Source organism: Peromyscus californicus, unplaced genomic scaffold, assembly GCF_007827085.1.
Source record: "Peromyscus californicus insignis strain IS unplaced genomic scaffold, ASM782708v3 Scaffold_16__1_contigs__length_79575227, whole genome shotgun sequence".
Lineage (NCBI taxonomy): Eukaryota > Metazoa > Chordata > Mammalia > Rodentia > Cricetidae > Peromyscus > Peromyscus californicus.
The window spans coordinates 32,058,025-32,080,096 of NW_026294458.1; the positions used below are offsets into that span (position 1 = coordinate 32,058,025).

Genomic DNA, 22,072 nt, shown 5'->3' on the forward strand with positions numbered 1-22,072 from the left:
TTTTACTCCACCTCACCCCCCCCCGCCCCCCCCCCCCAATTCCTGAATACTGAACATGGAACGTGAGTGTTGGAAGGCAGCAGCCAACCTCTACGTCCTCATGGGTATCTGTAGACAACTGTTACAACATCTTCCACTCTGCCGCTTTGTAGTCATGAGACGGAATTCACTTGTCCAGTGGTGGCCCTTCGCTTAGACTCCTCTCTCCTTCCTAGCATTTTTTGACCAATCATTTCCCCACACTGTTTTTCATCCTGTGACTAAATGGAATGGTTTCTAAGGCCTGCAATGATCACAGCTTGTCTCTCTTGTACCCCTTTGAAAGTACAAACAAAATGACTTGATTTTTATATTGTTTTAACGAACAAATGCTCCTGAAATAAATGATTTGCACAGTGAGCCCGTAGTGTGTCCAAACTAGGTGTCACACTACACAGGAGCCTCACCTCACTCACTGCACACACTGTTCTCCGAACGCCCCGTCCTTCCTTCGCAGCCTGATCTGTCTTGTTTGTACTTCACTCTGATGGCAGAGTTGCTGGGTTCGGGCTCCCTCACATCTTGTCTCTGCTATCCTTTTGTGCTGATGGCGGCTCCTGCCCATAGCACCCGCTGACCCCGTCACACACACCCAGCATAAGTAGAAAGGAAAGCCTGAAGTCCCCCTCCCAGAAACAGACACTCTGCTGCTGTTGTCCAGTGACATAAGGGAGTGTGATTCCAGTACCTTCTGAAAGTCACTTAGGATTAGTCTTGGATATAATATGTACAGGAAAATTCAATTACTGGGGCTGGAGAAATGGTTAGGAGCGTGTTGGAGCCCATTCAGTTTTCCTAGTGGCTTTACCCAGCAGGTCTGCATAAAGAGGATGACTGGACCACAGGCCTGAGTGCAGGTGTCTGAGATGGTCTGCACTTGGCTGTGCTGGGGGAGGTCTTTTGCTCCACCCCTTGGCCTTCTGGCACCCTCTCCTGTTTACATAATAAATAAATAAATCTTTTAAAAAAAAAACAAAAAAAAAAAAAACCCTAGGGCAGAGCAAGTCAGGGCCCGCTGGATTAGGATCTAGGCCCTCCCAAGGCTCTCCTGTATTTTCTATCTGTTTCTCTCTCCTCTTTACTTCTGCCTAATATTTCCTGCTGCTCCTACTCAAGAGTACTCTGGGAAAAAGTGGGGATGGGATGGCCCCCCACAAGAGCGTGTACTGGGTGGCTCACAACCACTATAACTCCAGCTTCAGGGGATCTGATGTGCTCTTCTGGCTTCCACAGGCACCTTTACGCACAACACACACACACACACACACACACACACACACACACACACACACACACACAAATAAAATTACAAATCCAGTTCACTGAGTAAGGATGGACAGCACGTTTCGTTTCCTAACAGAACCCTTGAGATGAGTGACTGCTGGCGAGTGTCCAGTGTTTGGGGCAGTTTCATGTCTGTCTCTCCGACTTTTCAACCATGGGTGCAAAGATACCCAAAGACCCAGGTGCTATGCTTGGTTTCCTCAAAGAAGAGAGTTGGAGCCGGGTGGTGGTGGCACACGCCTTTAATCCCAGCACTCGGGAGGCAGAGCCAGGCGGATCTCTGTGAGTTCGAGGCCAGCCTGGGCTACCGAGTTTGTTCCAGGATAGGCGCAAAGCTACACAGAGAAACCCTGTCTCGAAAAACAAAAAACAAACAAACAACCCCCCCCCCAAAAAAAGAAGGGAGTTGGAGCCAGGTTTTACCAGGAGGGCAAAGGCCATCGCAGAAATCAGTTAGTGCTCTTTCTGTTTCTATCTCATCCATGGCTGGCCCAGGTGAGCATCTCTAGTGACAAGGCAGCCCGAGGAAGCAGGTTTTCAGCTTTGGGATAGAAGAGTCAAGAATGGCTCTTGGGCTGGCCTACTCACAGCAAGCACTGTGGTTTCAACCCTAATAGCCTTGCTTTGCTTGGGAAAGCTCCAGGCCTCTTATTTTCCCACATCGCCCAGAGGCGATTGTCCCTGTGCCACGGTTATGATTGCTGGTTACACAGGTCACTCAGAGCTGACGTGATGACATCATCACTGACTGACCTGGGGTAAACCGGGAGAGAAGAAGGCACAGTAAGGAGACTTGGACTTGAGGGGACGTAAGAAATGTAGCAAGAACGCTATCCATTGTTTTCAGAGTCACTGGACTTGTCTCAGCTGAGGGTCATTGGCCCTTTCAGATGTCAGCTTTACAGCAGCCACCTTCTGTGTGTTGTTTAGAATATGCTAATAGTACTATTTGTAGTTCTTATGATATGGCAGTTCGTTGGGGGGGATGGTGGCACACGCCTTTAATCCCAGCACTCGGGAGGCAGAGCCAGGCAGATCTCTGTGATCTTGCCAGCCTGGTCTACAGAGCGAGATCCAGGAAAGGTGCAAAGCTACACAGAGAAACTCTGTCTTGAAAAATCAAGAGAGAGAGAGAGAGAGAGAGAGAGAGAGAGAGAGAGAGAGAGAGAGAGAGAGAGAGAGTGACTTTTGTGTAGCATGTGTATTTACAAACCCAAAATGTTCAGTTAGGGAGAGCTGAAGTGATTCTCCTTAAAACCAGGATCAAATGACAGCTTCACTCCATCCCCTCTCCGTGGCATTAGGTCAGTGTTTCCGTCACGAAATGATGTTCAAATGAATCTTGAGGCAGGGTTAGGGAAATAAGCCAAACAAGAAATCCCCCATGTAAACCTGGAAGAACAGGACGCTTGGTTTATCCGGTGCAAGGGTGACGCACAGAGCTGAAATGAGGGAGGAGGAAGAAGGCTTTTGGGGGAGGTGACCTGTGACTCTAGGCTCCTTATTTAGCATAACCTAACAGATCCATGTGCCCACACCACCCCCACCTCACCACACCAACCAGTCCTGCCTGGTGCTTGGGGCTGGCCACTGACAGCAGGAAGGCTCTGTTTAGATTATTAGAAAGACCATTTCTGTGATAATTGTATTCTTTCCTCCAGTAGACATTACAGCCTTTACTAATTACAGGCTGGTGGCCCCAGTGCCCCCCCCCCCCCCAAAGTAAGTTGCTCTGAGACATCAGTTGAAAATCGGAATTGTAGAATAAATCCACAAGAGGCTTGTCAAACTTTTCTTTCCCATAAAAAAATGAAAATAAAATATCATTTGTGAAATTCTATTGAAGAAAAATTTGGGAAGATAATTGAGGTTGCTTAGTCAAGAGAATGTGTCTATTGAAACAGCACTGACCACACCAGCCACGGTTAAAACAAAAAAGCAATCAGGAGAAATTACCCGAGATGTTTACATCCACTTTCAGTCTTCAAATTAAAGCAGAGCATCGTGTTCCTTTGGGTTGCAATTCAAATTCTCTCTTCCTCCCCTGATTCCTGTAAATGTAGCAGCTGAGAAAGAATTCCTTTCTTCTCAGCGGAATGACTGCTCCACATTTAACATTTTTGTTTCTATTTTCTGAGGGCTTTATTGCCCGTATGACACTTTGAAATCACAAAATATCTATTTCAGAGTTTCTGCTCAATAGATCTGCCTTTCTGACTTACAGATAAATATGTGAAATATTTGCTGAGTAGAACTGAACCATAGATAGTGATGGACACTGCCAGGAAGAAAAAAAACTGAGGCTAGAGAAACTTCATTTCTGAAAAGAAAGCAAGCTAGATACAGACTGTGATCAAGAACCTCCCAGAAGGGCTAGCATGGTGGCACCGGCCCTTAATTCCAGCACTTTGGAGACAGAGGCAGGTGGATCTCTGTGAGTTCGAGGCCAGCCTGGTCTACAGAGCGAGATTCAGGACAGGCACCAAAACTACACAGAGAAACCCTCTCTTGAAAAAACCAAACCAAACCACAAACAAACAAACCAAAAAACACAACAACAACAACAACAACAACAACAACAAAAAACATAACCAAACCAAAAGGAATTAAGAACCTCCTAGAGAGGAGCCACAGCACAAGGTTAGCTTCCGGCAAGGCCAGCTTCGCGCTGAGGACTTTAGGAGGCGCATGCGTCCGTCCAGCGCGTGCTCAGGGCGTGGGCGTGGGCTCCGACCAGGCGTCAGTGTCTTCTGTTGTCCACAGGTCGTGTTTGAGAACATGGACAAATATGCCTTGCTGCAGAGGGCTAAACTGCATCTGGATTTCATCCACGCCAACTCGTGAGTTTCCAGGAGGGGTCGGAAGGGGGTAGTTTTTGCCCACGAGTTACCACCATGTTCAAATGGAAAACAAAAACCTAAATGAGACTTGGTAGGACAGATTTAAGAATGTATTTATGCTGCGTGTGAGTTCTTTGTGGGAAAGTAATAACGCTCTATCTGGGGACTGAATCATTTTGATGTTCTTTAGTTAAAATCAAGTGGAAAACTGGTCCCACATTTATCACTTAATAAATCTATTTAAATGTTGGCCAGCAGATTAGAACTGCTCCCCATCCTTTCTATCTTTATTCTGACACTGTGGAAGACACTCTAAAAATTCATGTTACTTTACAGAGTAATTCGTGTGTGTAGATTTCAACAGCTGTGGACAGTAATCGGGTAGTTTTTCTTCTCTGCCAGGGTCAGATGCCCTTGGCACCCTCTTATTAGCTGCTAGTTGAAATGGTACAGTCTGGCTAGAGAGATGACTCTGCAGTTGGGAGGACTGGGGCTGCTCTTCCAGAGGACCTGGATTCAGTTTGAAGCCTCCACAGGGCAGCTCACAACCCTCTGTAACTCCTAACACCATCTTCTGACCTTCCTGAGCATCAGGCATGCACTGTGGTACTCAGATGTACATGCACCAAACACTTTTACACACAAAATTAAGAAGAGAAGAGAAATAGTACAGTCCATTCTTAACCATGACTATTGGCAAAGACTCCCCAAGTGCATGTTTAAAATTTGGGGTGATACGGAACTACAGATGAAGATGAAAATCTGTATGTGTTGCTATAGCTTCAGCTCTTCCTGTGCATATATGCCTGTCATAAGTTGGTAAAGGAGACAGAGTAAGAGATGAACAAGAACAAGGATATAGACCACTGTACACCATGATGAAGTAGAGCAAAGCAAGGTCATGGTGCAGCTTAGGTTGGTACACCACTTAAATTATGGTCAACTTATTTCTGGAACTTTCCAGTTAATATTTTTGGAGTTATACAAAGGGTAATTAAAACCCACAGGCAGTGAAACCATGGATGAGGAAAGGCTATTGCAGGCAGATTACAGAGGCAAGTGACTGCGGGTTTTGTGTGTGTGTGTGTGTGTGTGTGTGTGTGTGTGTGTGTGTGTGTGTGTGTGTGTGTTGTGTCATTTGTTACTTCAAGTTTGTCACAGTACAGCAGCGAGTGATGTGCAGTTCATGCAGTGTGTTGGTTCAGGAATTACTTAGTGATTTGCCTTACTGAAAGTACCGACTGGTACGGTGGATGGAACAAGTCTGAACCACAGGCATGGAGGTGTAAAGAAATCCAGGACCGGGTGGCCACGTGTAGGACAATCTGCGAGATTCTAAGGTAGCAGAGGAGAAGAGGTGATGCCATACAGACATTTACCAGCCGTGGAGGATGGTGTCAAGCTGGAAGGATGGGTCCGGCGGCTTAAAGACAAATGAAACAATTTTGAGTGAGTTCAAGGAAAAGTGTGAGCCAGTGCTTGGAGGACTGTGAATTTGATGGTGGAGAAGTGGCCTACCTTCCTTGTGTATAGTTTTTTGTTTTGTTTTTTTGTTAAGTCCCAGCTCCATTTTCCCCACACCCTGTCCTGTGATACCTGTTAGGGTCCACGAGAAGTCCCATAAAAGACCACCAGACAGGTATGCAATCAATAAGAGCATTTAATTCTCGAGAGCAAAAATTCCAGCATGCAAGGGTCAAAGCGTCCAACAAAGTGGCAAAATGGCAACCCCAAGAGACGCCCAAAGGCTTCTTGTAAGCAGGATTAGGAGAATTCCAGCTGTGGTTAAGTGTACTTTGAGTGATTGGATATAGACCCTTACTGGTACAGGAATCATTTTATGATTGGCTCATGACATCTGGTCAGCAACTGTGGTTGTGGGGTCAGGGGTCTGTCTGCTGTGTCAGGGGTCTGTCTGCTGTGTCAGGGCTCTGTTTGACTGAACATCGCAAGAACAGTTCCTGCTTGTGGCCAGGTAGGACCCTGGTTGGCTACCAAACTGGATGTACTTCCTGAGGGTCTGATTGAAGCCAGACACGAGTCAACATAGGATGCTGGGGTAATATAGGGCAGAGGTCTTAGCAAACTGGCCCTGGGGAAAACAACAACAACAGCAAACAACTGGCCCTGTTGGAGTCAGTCCTGTCATAAGAGGGGACAGCTACTTCAATACCAGTGTCTGCAGCTCAGTTTTCACCTGGTGGTGTAATAACAAAGAGGACAACGATGCTACCCAAACTCTGAAACAAACTGACATCTTCTCAACTCCCTGGTAGACCTTCATCTATAAAAACAGGAGTAAAACATTTTGCTTGCTTTTTGAAATAGGATTTTGCTGTGAAACCCAGAGTGCTCTCAAACTTGGAAATCCTCCCGACTCAGCCTCTCAAGTTCTGGGATCACTACACCCAAGATTCAATATACAAACTGGAGAACCATACCCTGCAATCAAGCACATGCTTTCTCTAAGGCAATCAACTCTTCTTTTCGTCCTTGCTGCCATTGACTTTGGCCCAAACCACATCATCTCTCATCTGAACCACCCCCCACATAGCCTCATAACTGGGTGCTATGGTCCTGACACCAGCTCCCCTTAGGCCCGTGTTTTCTAAAGTTTCCAGGTTAAGTTTTTTGAAGAGTGAACCAGACAGAAAGAACTTTCGTCAGAACATACTACAGCGTTTTCCACTTGTGTGCAGGCCTGTGCGAACCCTTTCCACTGGGGCAGGGATCGCTATATGACCCAGACATACCTTCACTTTAGTCTGTTCTATGTATGCAGCAAAGGTTTTAGTGTGGTCCCTGTCACTCTTTTCTGCTTTGGGATCTTTGCCTGTCTGGAGAGTTTCCATCCTGGCCCCTCAGAGGATAGAGTTCTCATCTTCAGTGAGGTATCGTCTGTCAGGACAGTCTTCAGTGACCACCTATCCCTCTGCGGTCACTCTTGTTACTGCTATGAAGGTAGCCCTGCCCAAGGTCCGGAAGGTTGTCTTCATCTTCATGTGCTTACTCGTGTGTTTTCTGTGTACCCTATGACCTCCGTCTAGATCGTGACTTGAATTCCAAGAAACAAAGATCCTGTGGGGGAGCATGACAAATACTTATAAAATTCTCTTGAATAAGTTAGCACAGGAAATCACATGGCAGTTCAGGTCAGAAGTTTCACACTTTGAAGAGTCAGGGACATAGCTTAGTGCTATAATGTTTGCCTAGAATTACTGTGATTTCCTAATGGGTTGGTTATGTATTAAATTTTAACTCAAATATAATGTAAATAGTCAGGCGGTAGTGGCACATGCCTTTAATCCCTCTACTCGGGAGGCAGAGGCAGAGGCAGGTGGATCTCTGAGTTCAAGGCCAGCCTGGTCTACAGATTGAGATCTGGGATGGAGGTCAGAAGAGGGTGTCAGACTCCTCGGAGCTAGAATTACTGGCGGTTACATCACCCAGTGTGAGTGCTAGGAATCAAATTCTACATAAAAAGAGAAACTTGCAAGCTGCATTTCCCCTGTTGGTGTGCTAAGGTTCATTTCTGAAATGTCCACATCAGGAAATGGAAAGCAAGCCCCTGACTCTGAAGGGAGCCTGATTTCACCCACAGATCACCCTTTAGCTCTGCAAGTGTTGGAAGTAAGAACATGGTAGAATTCTGTCATATTCTACAGAGAACCTGGCATTGGAGCTCAGGAGAGAGGCCATAAGTATATGGGAAGCTTATTTCAAGAGAGCCTTCCCAACGTTGGAAAGGCTCCACACAAAATTATAGACAGTGGAGTGAATGGGGCACCTGCTAACGTCTGTATCCACAGGTTTTAATAAATATCCTCCAAAAATGTTTTATTCATAAATACTATTATTTAATGAAAAAATTAGAAAAAACCCATTGAATAAATATTTCTGAAGGAAATTTAAAAGGTCCAAGTGTTCTGTAGCAATAACACATTTCTTGGTGTCTCCATTTTACTACAATATTTTGGTAAAACATGTCTATAGAATAAAATATAATGAATGTGTGAAAACCTTGCAACGAAGCCTATTTCTTTGTATGCTAACAAAATATTAACAGGGAAACAAACTAAGGGGCTGGAGAGATGGCTCAGCAGTTAAAAGTACTGACTGCTCTTCCAGAGGACCCGGGTTCAATTTCCAGCACCCACATGGTGGCTCACAGCCATCTGTATCTCCATTCCAGGGGATCCCACACACTCTTTTGGTCTCTACAGGTACCAGGCATTCACATGGGGCACACACTTACATGCAAACAAAACACCCATATACATAAAAGTACAAACAAATAAATCTTCAAAAACAAAAAATGTTCTTCCCTTGGCCATGCAACAAGTTCTACCTCAGAGTCTTGAAGGAGCTTAGCAAGTTGTTTTCAAATATTTTTAAACTAAATTTAATTAAAAAATAATTCATTAACCATGATACACACTTGTATGTATTATATGTATTTTAGGTAAATGTAATTAACCCTTATGTCTTTTCAAGCATCCTTAGTATCATTTATTCCTCCTCCCTCCCTCTCCTGGGTTGTTTTCCCTCCCTGACCATAATTCAATCCCCCATCCCCTCCTAATTGATAAGCTGTCTAGAGTTGGAGAACGTGTGCCTGTATCTCAAACCTTACTCTGATTACATACCCGCTTCACCTTTTCCTTCTCCTTTTATTTCCTCATTAGCACAACTCACAGTTTCCTCTTTGGAGCGCTGGCCGAGTTGCTGGACAACGCCAGGTGAGACATGTCTGTGAGCAGAGATCTTGGAGGAAATTTCAGGAAACAAATAGAATCTATTTATGTTTGAAATAAAACTGTAGTGCTGTTGAATAAAAAAAAAAGAAGAAAAGAAATAAAAGGAGGACATGACTGCTCCTAAGGGGTTGAAGTTTTTTTTTAATTATAGATAGAAGGAAGAGCATGGATAGAGGCGGAGACATCTGGGAGAATCTAGAACGGTCACAACTGGCAACTGAACCCAGCATGTGAGGAGAAGAGTGAGAGGAGAGGGGTGAGCCAGGAGCCAGGAGGCCAGGAGACCAAAAGAAAAAGATCAATGTAGCCAAAATGGCTGGGTTATATGGGGAAGAGCAGCGGGGGGAAAGGGAGCCCAGCCTCTGGGCTGAAGAGTTGAGGGTAGGGTGTGGAGCATGCTAGCCAGGAGGACCCTGTAGCAGGTAGTGACTGAAGGAGGCTGGCAGCCGGAGTCCCCTTTGCTATGTCAATGGGCACTTCAGTTAGCCGTTTGTCCTGGGTTTGAGACCCAGTGGCTATTATCTCCCGTTTGGAATGTACTGTAATTTGCTTTCCTATACAATCAAGTTCTATAAGAAAAGAACAAATGAGAATTGCTCGCCTTAACTTAATTTGTGGTGTCATAGTTGAAGCTCTGGGAACCTGGATGTCTGCTTTTCCGTTAGTAGTTGTGTAAAGCAGAGAGCCATGTGGCTGTTTCTGAGGTATTTGTTTTGAAGTCAGCTGTACTTCCGAGTAGCTATTGCATGTCTCTTCCTGTATGTCATGTGTTTGTACATACCTTATGTATGTATCTCAACTTGCCCTAGTTGGCTTTCTGTTGCTGTGACCAAAGGGGGAAAAGGGGGCTTATTTGGCTCTACTTCCAAGTCACAGTCCATCGCTGCAGAAAGCCTAGGCAGGAATCTGGAGACAGGAAGGGAAGCAGAGACCACGGAGAGATGCTGCTTACTGCCTTGCTCTGCTAGGAGCCCAGTTTTTTATATGGAGGCCCATCTGCCTAAGGATGTACTACCCACAGTGGGTTGGTCCCTCATATACCGATTAGTCATCAAGAAATGTCTCCCAAAGACATGCCCACAGGCCCGTCTGATACAAGCAGTTCCTCAACTGAGCTTCCTTCTTCCCAGGTGTGTTAAGTTGACAACCAAGATTTGCCATTTCCATAACTCATGCACCTCTTCAATGCCACTCTGAAGTGGGGACCACAGTGCCAGTTCTACATACATGGGCACGATACACAGAGGCTAGGTGGTTTATTAAAAGTTACACCACTGCTGTTTGGCACAATTGCTAAAAGTTACTCCTTTGCTGTTAGAATTCAAGTGTCGACCATGTAGCTGTAGAGCCCAGCACCACATTTTACTAAGTTTGACGAAAGTATTGAGGCTTAAGTAACCTCTTCAACAGTTAACACACTAGTAATGTGTTTGAGGAGACTTGGGGAAGTCTCAATTTTGTTTCCTCTTGAGACATGGTCTCATTATGCAGCCCAGGCAGCCCCAAGCTTCCTGTAGAGTCCAGATCGGCTTCAAACTCATGATTTTCTCGTCTCAGCCTCTCAAGTGTTGGGATTGTGGGAACACACCACTGCACCTAGTTCAGACCTCCATTTTCTTAGCTCAAGTGAATACTGACTTGTTTATATTTCTATTTCTCTGTTAAAGAAAAATTGTTTTTTACCTTTTCTGTAGCAAAGTTCACCCACGAAACTGCCTGCAGCTGTCAGATGCAGGCTCCTAATGGGGGAGCTAAATTCCCCGTCACTAGTTGATAACGTATCTGCTTCTTGAGTTTACCTCTCATTTAGAACCTTGGAAATAAGATGGGCTTTCCGAGAGCACACACAGAGTGTAGTAATTAGCTAGCTTCCTAGGAATTCCTCCCAGCACCAAGGGGGGAAAAGCTGCTAGCCCCCTTTTTTTTTTCTCTTTTTCTTTTTCTTTTTCTTCTCTCTGTGTAAGGTACAAAGCAAAATAAGAAAATAATAAACTGTTCCCCAGGCAAGGGGCACTGAATTCAAGTCAGGAGCTAAGAGGGATGGGGCCAGGAGCAAGGCTCACCACGGTTGGTTTCTCTGTAGGTTGTGGTGGCTGATGTTCCTACAAGGATACCCCATATGCCCAGATTCCAGCTGCTGCTGAACGTTCCATTTTCAGGAGCTGCATGTCTCTGACTCTGACAGCACACCACTGTCTGCTCTCCCAGTTCTCTCTGCTGTGTTTCACGTATTTGTTCTCCTGGGGAGGGTGATTAAAAGCAGAATGTAGCAGGTCAGGAACAGGGAGAACACTTGACATAGTAGAGGATGGTTGGTGTGACCGGGGGAGTGAAAGACTAGCCTGGGTTTGGGAGTGAGAGAGGTGATGGAGAAGAGAGTTCTCGGTACTGAGGCAGGTCCAATCCCCTCCTCCCTGCACCAAGGTGGCGCCAAGTGTCTCACCATAGGCACTAGGCTCCAAAAAGCTGGCTCATGCACTAGGGACAGGTCCCGATCCCACTGCCTGGGAGCCCCCTAAGCAGTTCGAGCTAAACAACTGTCTCGCTTATCCAGAAGGCCTAGTCCAGTACCATGGGGGCTCCTCAGCTATTGGTCCACACTTCATGCATTTCCACTAGTTCTGCTGACTCCCCAGGGGAGACCTTGCCTTGGAGGAGGTGGGAATGGGGGGTGGGTTGGGGGGGAAGGCTGCGGGGTTGGGAGGAGGGAGAACAGGGGAATCTGTGGTTGATATGTAAAATGAATAGAAAATCTCTTAATAAAAAAATAACATATTAAAGTATATATATCTTTTTTAAAAAAAGAGTTCTTGGAGTTGCATCGGTGAACCTCAAACACCTTGGCCACTTGCCGCTGATGTCTTGTTTGTTTACCTCGAGTGAAAGTTTGTACAGAGTTTAGAAGAAAAAGGAAGATAAGAAGGTTCGAGGAGCAATAGGCAGGCTGGGGGTGCAGGGAGCTTGTTCAGTAAAGGACTTGCCTTGTGAGCATGAGGATTCCAGAGTCCACACAAAAACGCCTGGGCTCCATAGTGCGGTTCTAATTCCAGTGCGGAGGAGGTGGAAACAGCTGGATTCCTGCGCACACTGGCCAGCCAGTCTCGCCTAAGTGAGGATGAGATTCTTTCTTGAAAGAGATGAATTTTGTTGCTGAAAAATGACCTGTCACTTGCACCCACATGAACATTTGAAACGCCCATCCTCCCTCTCTCTCTCTTTCTCTCTCTCTCTCTCTCTCTCTCTCTCTCTCTCTCTCTCTCTCTCTCTCTCGAAGGGAGACCAGATTTAAAAAAAAAAAAAATCCGGGTTGCCTACTTTCCTTGCAGTAAGTAAGAAGTTGCATGCTTTAGACCACATTTCTCTGTGGATTGGGGGTTGGAGAACAGCAGGTGTCAGGTGTCTTCTCAGGGCTGGGCTGTCCCTTCAGGCCTGCTTTATTCCCTGCTGCCCCAGACGGCCCACACTGGTCTTTTTTCTGCCTTTGGCGGACACTGATGTTTTCCACTCTTGCTTAGATGCTGATATTTTTTCATCAAAAGAAAATGTACTTTTAACATTTATTTAAGATGTTCAGCCAGGCTCCTGAAGGTTTTTGTATGCTTCCCTGTTACTCTAATAAATTATTTTACGTTATAGTCAAGACGTTGGTGATTTCCTGTGGGTGTAAAGATTGGAATTTACATATCATAAAAGAATATCGTATAAAGAGGCAGGAAGGGTGGTGACATAGGAAGGGATGGCTGGAGGTGTCCTAGTGCAATATGATGATCCAAAGAAAACATTTCCTGTGCTGAGGCAGAAACGCTGTATACAATATCTAGTGGGCATATTATATAGACAAACTGCTTCTTTAAAGTGTTCGGTTTCTGCGAGGAATATGGCTCAGTGGTGGAGTATTTGCTCTCATATGCCTGGCCCTTTATTAGATATCCAACACACAAAAATGCAACACACAACAAACCCAACAAACTTTTAACTTCAGTCCAGTGACCTTTATGGAGCATCTAATGTGTCCATGGTTCTTAGTCAAAGGCACAGTGGTGTAGTGAAAACACCGATAACTACATACCGGATTGCCCTTAAGGACTAGTGGAGAATTTTCAAAGCTCAATATCCCACTCAGTGCTTGCCGAACAGGTAGAAAATACTTAAGAAATGGCAGGGATTTTTGCAGAATTCCTATACAGTGAGAACTTAAGATATTTTTAGCTTCATGAAAAAGCAAAAACAACTCACTACCAGGCTAGTGGAGTGAATGCAGTACACCACTTCTCAGTTTATTTGGTGTGGTTTATGGTTTGAGACCGATGGATATTTCTGGAGAGATGTGGGTTTCCTGTCACTAGTTTGTAGCTTAATGTAGCTGGAAGTTTTCCTGTGTCCCACCCGGCCCCACACGGTCCAGACAAGTCTCTCTCACCCGCAGTCCTGCAGCCACACAAAATAATCATTCAGAGGCTTTTATTAATTATAACTGCTCAGGCTTATTACTGACTAGCTCTTACACTTAAATTAACCCATAATTCTTATCTATGTTTAGCCACGTGGCTTGGTACCTTTTCTCAGTTCTGTCTTGTCATCTTGCTTCCTCTGTGTCTGGCTGGTGACTCCTGACTCAGCCTTCCTCTTCCCAGAATTCTCTTCATCTGCTCACCCCGCCTATACTTCCTGCCTGGCTACAGGTCAATCAGTGTTTTATTAAACCAGTGTACAGAAGCATTATCCCACAGCACTAGTTATACCAGCTACAGTACTCAGTCTCCTCCTTGACTCTTGTATGTAAACAAGAACATCTGTGCAGAACTAACCCAGCCCCTTCCTTCCTCTCAGACTCTTCCTTCCCCCAGCACACACTCTTCCTCGTCAGTTGAGACCTCTTCCTCCTTGTCACTGCCTTCTCTCTCACATCTGATGTAGAAGCCAAGATCTGGGACCCTTCCTCTTTTGCTTTATCACTTTTTACTTTTATAAATCTTGAAATACAAGAAATAGCTGTGTCTTAGCAAAACCGAGAAAATAAGGGGAAAAAAAAAGAGCAGAAAATCACTGGTATTGGCATCTCATAGAGCAGGAATCAGAATACTTTTCTGTTACACAGAGATATCCTATCTCGAAACCACTCCCCCCCCCAAAAAAAAAGAAGAAAGAAAAAGAAAAAAGAATACTTTTCTGTGAAAGATCAATAAATATATTTGTCTCTGAAGGCTGTCCAGCCCCTGCTGAAATGACTCTGTTCTACTAATGTAGGACTAAGAAAACCATAGCCAGTACTTAAATAAACAAGTATGATTGTATTCTAATAAAGCTTTATTTATAAAACAGTTGGTGAGTGAGACTTGGTCCATGGTCCATAGTTTGCCTACTTCCAACCTAGAAAAAACCTTTATTAACATTTTGAGGGATGGGTAAAATATTTTCCGAGCTCATGTGAGGCCTAGGGCCCCACCTCCACCATTGCAAAGAAACACATTTTATTTGTACATGTATATAATATATGCCTTTAAAAATAGAGTCATATGGTACAAATGGCATAGTAATTTCCCTTTTCAGTTTTTGAACTGGGTTATATCATAAAAATCATCCTATGGCTTTGTATTGTTCTCCAGGAAGTCTTTAAAATATAAATACTATATTTATATTCATTTTGAACCTTTTTAAGAAAATAACTACCACTAAATTTCATCTCTAGTCTTCTAAGTTACTAAGTTTTAGCTTTTGTAATAATTCCATACTATGACAGTTCTTTCTATATAAATACACATTGAACCATCTTAGAAATGGATCTTAAGTGATTTATGATTTTTGCATTGTTTGCTATCTGATAATAGGTTACACCTTGCCTAAGCTATTGGAATTCATGACATTTTTAAAGCACAATTTTTCTGTGAAGTAATGTTATTTTTGTATTGTTTCCAGAGATGCTGGGGCTTCGAGACTTGATGTGTTTTCAGGTGAGCACACATTTCCTTTCTTGTTTTTTCTTCTAAGGAAAAGCCTGTAGCTACTTGGCTTTTCTTTTATTTCATCAAATCATACCACATTCTATAGATTTTTAATGTAATCTAAGTGCTTTGTGAACACAATGACCCTATGGGGAGCCAGATTGAAAAAATGTATGCTCGGAGGGTCAAATTGCTCACTTACCAGAAGGCCCATTTACAAAATGATGTCTTCTAGAGTTTTGTGAAAACATCTGAGTGATTTGGGGCCATGGATTTGCTTGCCATCAGAAGCAGTTTTATTTTAAAAATCACATTAACATAATAGTTGTTCATAATTAAGCATACATCATTTCTTTCTTGCCACAGTTTAAAAAAGGCATAAGTGGATATGTGGTACAGATAATTATCTGATTGCTACAAAGCCCAAACCAACTGTGTTTTCTTTATTGACTTCATTCGTGGTCCCTCGGTGTTTTGTGCACTGATTAGTTAATCTTGGTAGATTATGATGCCAAGGACACTGGTTTCTGTGATGCAGTTAGTGCTGCCTTCGTACATCAGCACAGCTATAGTGTTGGTCACATGAGAGAGGCTGTTGTCCATAGCGTGATTCCATCTCTGTGCAAAAGGTGCCTCCTATCACTTCTCCTTTCTGAACAGGTTAAGATGAGTGCTTAGGGTTCATGAGATAGGTAGACATTGAAACCCCAAGACGTAATGAATGATACTCTCTTCAGTCTTCCTGTTCAAATTATGAAAAGTTTGCGAAATAAATGAACAAATGAGCCTCTGTTGCTGAGATATAATATTAGCTGGCGGTGTGTAGTCTTTTGAGAGAGTAAATGCTCTTGCAGGTCCAATACCAGGGTTAGATGATCACTGTGGGAAAAAATAATAGAAAGAGAATATTCAGGTACTTAATGATATGGAGGTATTAAGAAAACTCCTGGGGTGGGGGGAACCTTACGATAACTCATCCAAAAAGAAAGTAGACACCAGCTGGTGGATCAGGTATGGAACGGGTGTGTGCTGTCCATTCACTCTGAGGAGATATTCAAGATTAGTTCAGGGAAAGTATTTGTATGGCATTGTGGTCACATGAGGGGATGGCTAAGGTTGGACTTGGAGAGCTAGAGCATGGCAGAGAAGCATGGTTCGCTATGTGGCTTGGGCTTTTTTCTTGAGAGCACTGGGGAAGTCAGGGTAGGATTTTAGCTGGAGTGGTGGCATGAACAGCTGGCTAAACTTGGGCTACACACTGTGACTAGGGGAGGAAGAAGTTAGGGAGCCGCTGTTGCTGTCACTCAGAGAAGAGATGGCGATTGTCTAAGTGAAATCAGTACACCAGAATAGAGTATTCTAATCCCAGTGAGAAAGAGAGGACCAGAACACCGAGGTGCATGTCCAGGTTGGGGAGGGGTGGAGAACTGATTGTCCTGAAGTTTTGACATGGCCAAAGCCCAGTGCAAACAGGAAACATTAGAGAAAGGATTAAGTCTTGTGGAAGTGATGATGGCGTTTACTTCGGGAAATACGTGATTAGCAGGTGATAGGAATCTGAGCCCCCATAGCTTTCAAAGCTTTTGTTTCTATTGTTTTTTTTAATTGTTTGTATGCATGTCTCTCTGTGTGTGTGGGTTTGTACATGTGCGTGAAGGTGCCTCCAGAATCCAGAAATGAATGTTGGATTCCCCTGGAGCTGGACTTACAGACAATGTGAGCTTCTTGGTGTGGGTGTTGGGAAGCAGACACAGGTCCTCTGCAGGAACAGTATATGCTTTTAACCACTGGAGCATCTCTCTAGCCCCAGACTGATTGCTTTAAGGGGGTTGAGCTAAGGCTGTCTCCGTGTGGGTAGTAGGGATGCCTGGATTTTGAGGTCATATCTGTTCAGCCCTAAGCCCCTGGTGTACATATGACTATATGTCTGTAGTTTGTCTTGGCAATCTTGGTCTTTCTAAGCTGTTTGTATTGTGTCTTCTAGGTTCTTCCATAAGTTATGATATTTTAAAGTCTTCAAATTTAGCTGTGACTACTGAGAGTTGCTGAGGCTAAGCCATGTCCCGGGCCAGGTACTTGTTAGTCCTGGATGAACAAGGAATAATGGGGAACAGTCCTTAGCATGAGTACAAGATCAAATTACTACGAATCTCCCCCAATTAGTTTTATGGTTTGAATGTGGATGACACTGAGAGATGGTGGGACTTTGAAGGACAGGCCTAACAGGGGGTGATTAGAGCATCGGGGATGTCATCTTCCAAAGAGATTAATGTTGTTCTGAATAGGTTGTCATGAAGTTTGACTCTGGGCTGCTGGAGGTTTGGTCACTCTGTTCATGTTCTTGCATTCAGTCTTCCCACTGGTGTTTGATATACCATAAAGCCCTTACAGAGCTGAACAGGAAATGGCACCATGCTAATCTTAGACCTGAAGAATCATGAGATGAATAAATATTTTCCCCCTCACAAATTATCCAGCCTCATGTATTTTGTTAGAGTAACAAAAATGGGTTACTACAACTAGGTGCATCTTTTAGATATTTTTTTCATTGGCTACCTTGAGCATCAGCTCAGTTTTAAGTGAGAATTCCAACTGAACGTTGAATACATAGGTTGATTTAAATATGTTAAAAAACATAATTCATGGTAACAGAACACATGTCAGTGATTGTCTGAGTACTAGGTCAGGGCAATCAGGTATGGAGGGAAGGGAGGACAGAAGGTCAGGAGGAAATATTTGGGGTGCTAGATGTGTCTCTGTTTGGATTGTGATGTTTTCATGCATAAACTAAAATTAATCAAATTATATACGCTAAGCATATGTTGTTTATTGTGCACGTTACTCATCTATAGCACTGTTATTTAAAAAGGAAAGGTGTTAGTACTCATCTCCAGCTGTTGACATTAGTTTCAGAGCCGATTTACAGACTGCATGCTAACCTCAGTTTCATTGGTTTTAGCTACACCTTTAACATTTTAAACCATAGCTTAGATTATGGAATTTAATGGCAGCATCTCCTCATCATCAAAATTGACTTCAAATGACTCAACCCTTTCCAGAAATCAAAAGCACCATTAAGAAGCAAATATTTGCTGCTATGAAGAAACACTCAATAAGGGCTCTCAGAGAAATTAACTACTTAGAAGGGAGCCTGATGAATTTAGTCAGGATGGCCCAGGTTTATTTGAGAATTGCTGCATTGTTGGAAGGGCATTGGGATGACCAGGTTGATAGAGACATCCTGGGGGCACCTCTTCATAGTTACCATTCTCCCCTCTTCCAGGGGAAAATTACCTGAAGTGTAAAGGACCGATCAGGTCCTGAGTAGGGCCTGTCCTGCTCCATGCATAATTTACTCACCTGCAGCTGTTGTGTGTTAATTTAAATCGGTTTTGCCACGTGACTGTCTCTTAGGAAGCCATAGCCAAGACTCCATTCCGAGCCCATCTCTATTCCGTACCTGGGGCTTCATCCCTGCCACGGAGGAGGACAGATAATTATGGGAGCAGCGTGATTTTCTGATGAACAAATTAAGCCCAATATTTATTAGGAATAACTGCTTTCTCTTACAGTGGATAATGGAACACTGCAGGGAGGCTTCATGTTGTATTTCCTGGATGATGGATGTGGCATGAGCCCTGGTAAGTTAATTATCTAGAGACCTAACCGGCTGTGGAAGGAAGCAGCGGTCTGCAAACCCACAAGATAAATAAAAATAAATGGAACTATCTATTCCAAACAGAGATATGGAGCAATTAAGGCAACTACATCTCAGACAGCTTGTTTGGGAATTTTTTTTAGGTTTTAAATATTCTGGCAGTCAAAATAAAGTCTTTTTAACCATCTAAACCAAGACACAGAATGACTATGTATACGCTAGTCAAAGCACATGAAAGACAAATCATACTGATTGTGAGACAAAAGCACCTGGAAATGAACGGACTACAAATATAACCGAAGAGACTCTGAGATCTTTCTGCTGCTCCTCTTTTACCTGTCAGTTGCAGGAGCCCTGAGGCAATTTCCATTGCCTGTAGGCTATTATTAATTTTCTGCATAACCTTGAGAGAGAGGTGGTTTCTCCTTGTTTTGAGCAGCTTGTGGGTATTTTTTCCTCCTCTTGTTCAGAGGTTTAGTTGCTTTGACTGAATGTTCCCATCATAGCAAATACATCCATAATATATCTTAGGATTTATCTCTGTCTCTTTAAGGGTGGCCCCCAGTGGACACATCATGAGCGCACAGTGCAGACTCCGGGCAATTGAATGATGCTTCCCCTGACTCTGGCTGTCTGTTGTTTTGGATCTAAACTGGACTTCTTCTAATGCTTTAGGTTTCTTAAGCTAAGGTGCTGACCACTCTGCTTAGAAAATGGTGATGAAGTCCAAGCAGACTGCTCAGTCACACACGCGAGGAAAGGGTGGCCGTTGTGTAGAGAAAGACTGTGACTATGAGAAAAGCAGTTAATTTCCTTTAGCTATGATGTTGCCTCTTGCTCCAGGCAGCCAACGGGCAAGTTTAGAAAACGCCCCACTGTCCCACTCAGCTCCTTACAGTTACTTTGTTTGGACAGTTTTTCCTGTTCTCTTTTGATTAAAGTAGTGATTTTTCAGTAGTTCGGTATGAGGTGGTAAAGAGGCTGGGGGAAACCACAGTGAAAGAGAGGCTCTATGCAAGTCTAGCAAAGTTCTTAAGCAGCCGGAATGCATGTGGTATGGTCTGAGCTCCTACAAGAGAAAGCTCCACTTTCCTAATGGGTCATTTACAGGATGGATAGACCATAAAGAATCGATCTTCAGAAGGAAATCTCACTTCACTTGACACAGACACTGCCTGTTTCTGAGAGGTTTTTTTTTTACACTGTGGTACAGCAGTGTATATCTAGAAGGAATTTTGAGTTGTGATCTTTGCTGGGGCTGGCAGTGTGTGCCAGGCTATCCTCTTAGGGTACTGGGCATTGCCAGCGGCCCAAGCTCCTAGTACACCTGTGACCACAATGTGATTGAAGCATGCCCTGTCGTGGTCTGTGTGGCTAAGCTATGGGTATCAGTGGACAGGCATATCAAACACACATTTTCCTTTTGATATTTTCAGTTTATCCTGGGTTTATTGGGTTCTGTATAACTCTCTAATGGGAATCAAGGAGCATTTGTACATAGGAGAAGAAACACAGTATTGTTGAAAGAACAACTCTTTTAAAAAGAATTGTTTTATTTTTATATTTTTAATGATTTAGTAAATATACAAGATAGTGTGTTAATGACATTTCCATTTATGTACATCATTGTGCAAAGTTATCCTCCTTCCTCCCTCCAGTTGGTCCTTTTTCTCCCTCTATACAGTACCCCACATGCCTCCATGTAATATACATATGTAGATGTATGTGTTTAAATCTGGATTCTGCATATGAGAGAGAACAGAGAGAGGTGTACATCCTTAGTGTGCCGGTTGGTTTTTGTTAGCTTGACGCAAACCTCGACATACCAGGGAAGAGGGAACTTCATTGAGAGAACGCCTCCAATAACATTGCCTGCAGGTATTTCTATAGACAAAGAGATCAGAGAAATAGCAAAGAGCCACTGACTACCCTTTGGCTTACCACCAAGCCATAGTTTCCCACATGAGAGAGCTTCTTCCTGCCTAACCTGCGCTTTTATTGCTTTCCTCTTCTGCCTTCTCATTGGCTCTAAGCCCAGCCACATGACTTCCTCATCACTGCCTGTCTATACAGACCTCCAGGTCTCTGTGGTTGGTACTGGGATTAAAGGCTCGTGTCACCATGCTTGGCTGTACCCTTGACCACACGGAGACTTTACCTGCCATGTGATTGGATTAAGGGCGTGGGCTACCACCACCTGACCTCTGTTCCTGGCTCGCTATGACTTCTGATCTCCAGGCAAACTTTATTTATTAACATACAAATAAAATCACATTTCAGCACAATGAAAATATCACCACAGACATCAAACTATTCCTAAGTACCTTAAGAACTCTTTGTTGATTATAGATGAAGCTCCAGACATCATTTACTTTGGAACATCCAAGAAAAGGTTATCAACCTTGACGTTCATTGGGCAATATGGCAACGGACTTAAGAGGTGAGAATTGTTCCCCCTTAAGATGTGAATTACTTGCTGAGACCGAAAACAGTATCGACGCAATCTTACAAGCAGGCACAGCCAGCTGAAGTTTTATTCGACTGGGCATCTAAACTTGCTTTGGAATCTTTATATCCATAACCGACTCAGGTCTTTACAGTGTTAAAAAGCTTCTCAGGCAGAATAAGTTGAGTCTCTCACAGGCACCCCCCCCCCCCCCCCCCCCCCCCCGCAAAAGAGTCAAGTGTCATTGCATCTTTATGTTCTATTGTTTCCCAAAGCATATTTGAGCGTTGCTGTGGTACCTGCAGCGTTCTTTCCTTTGCCTCAATGTAAAGTGAGACATGTGTGGTCTCTTCCAGGGCCCAGTAGTTGTTCTTTTGAGCCTTAGCTGGCACTTGTCTCAGGCAGCTCTGTCTCAAGCAAAAGTGTCAGGCTGGATGTGCTCAAATTCATCTGCTGTGCTTTGAGAACTAGCACAGTACTTGTGCACTCCTGGGGATGAGTCAAGCAGATGGGTTAGCGAAAAGAACAACCTGTTACAGTAAACAGAATCGTGCCCCTCGTTTCTTCTTCATTGGTGTCTGCATATAAATCATTGTGCTCTTCGTTTTTTCATATAGTGGGTCCATGAGGATTGGCAAAGACTTCGTTCTTTTCACAAAGAAGGAAGAGACCATGACCTGTCTGTTCTTCTCTCAGACTTTCTGTGAAAAAGAAGGTCTCACTGAGGTAAGAGATGGGGCCGTCTTTCCATTTTTCCATGGCAACCGCGCCGTTTTCATTTGCCATCTCTCGAGGTGAAGCCTGCTCTAACTCCTCGCAGATTATGACTTAGAAATCTGGGCATATGGTTCAGGAATGGACAGAAGGTGTCTGTGCACTCTGGGGTCACTGGAGGGCTTTTTGGAGAACTTAATTTTGTTCTCCTTGTGCCCAGATTTCCCAGAGTAAGAAGCCGTCTTTGGCACAGTGATATTTCTTGGAGAAGCCTCCGGAGACCTCGACACCGTTTGTGTCACACACTGTTGATCACTTTTTAAATAAATAGACTGTTGAGGTCAAAGACTTAGAACACAATCTGTAAAGAAGCTGATTGCAAAATAGACTTA

The 22,072-nt window shown here is 43.9% G+C and overlaps 1 protein-coding gene across 1 annotated transcript in view; it reads left to right on the forward strand.

Annotated features, from left to right (window-relative positions):
- The first annotated feature begins 4,101 nt into the window (after positions 1-4,101).
- Positions 4,102-22,072, forward strand: part of Morc1 (MORC family CW-type zinc finger 1) — a 153,715-nt gene continuing 135,744 nt past the window's right edge. Inside the window, exons 1-6 of the mRNA XM_052739763.1 lie at positions 4,102-4,163; positions 8,849-8,902; positions 14,837-14,871; positions 18,435-18,503; positions 20,870-20,960; positions 21,584-21,692. Coding sequence (XP_052595723.1) covers positions 4,102-4,163; positions 8,849-8,902; positions 14,837-14,871; positions 18,435-18,503; positions 20,870-20,960; positions 21,584-21,692 — 420 coding nt within the window. The remainder of the gene's footprint in view (positions 4,164-8,848; positions 8,903-14,836; positions 14,872-18,434; positions 18,504-20,869; positions 20,961-21,583; positions 21,693-22,072) is intronic.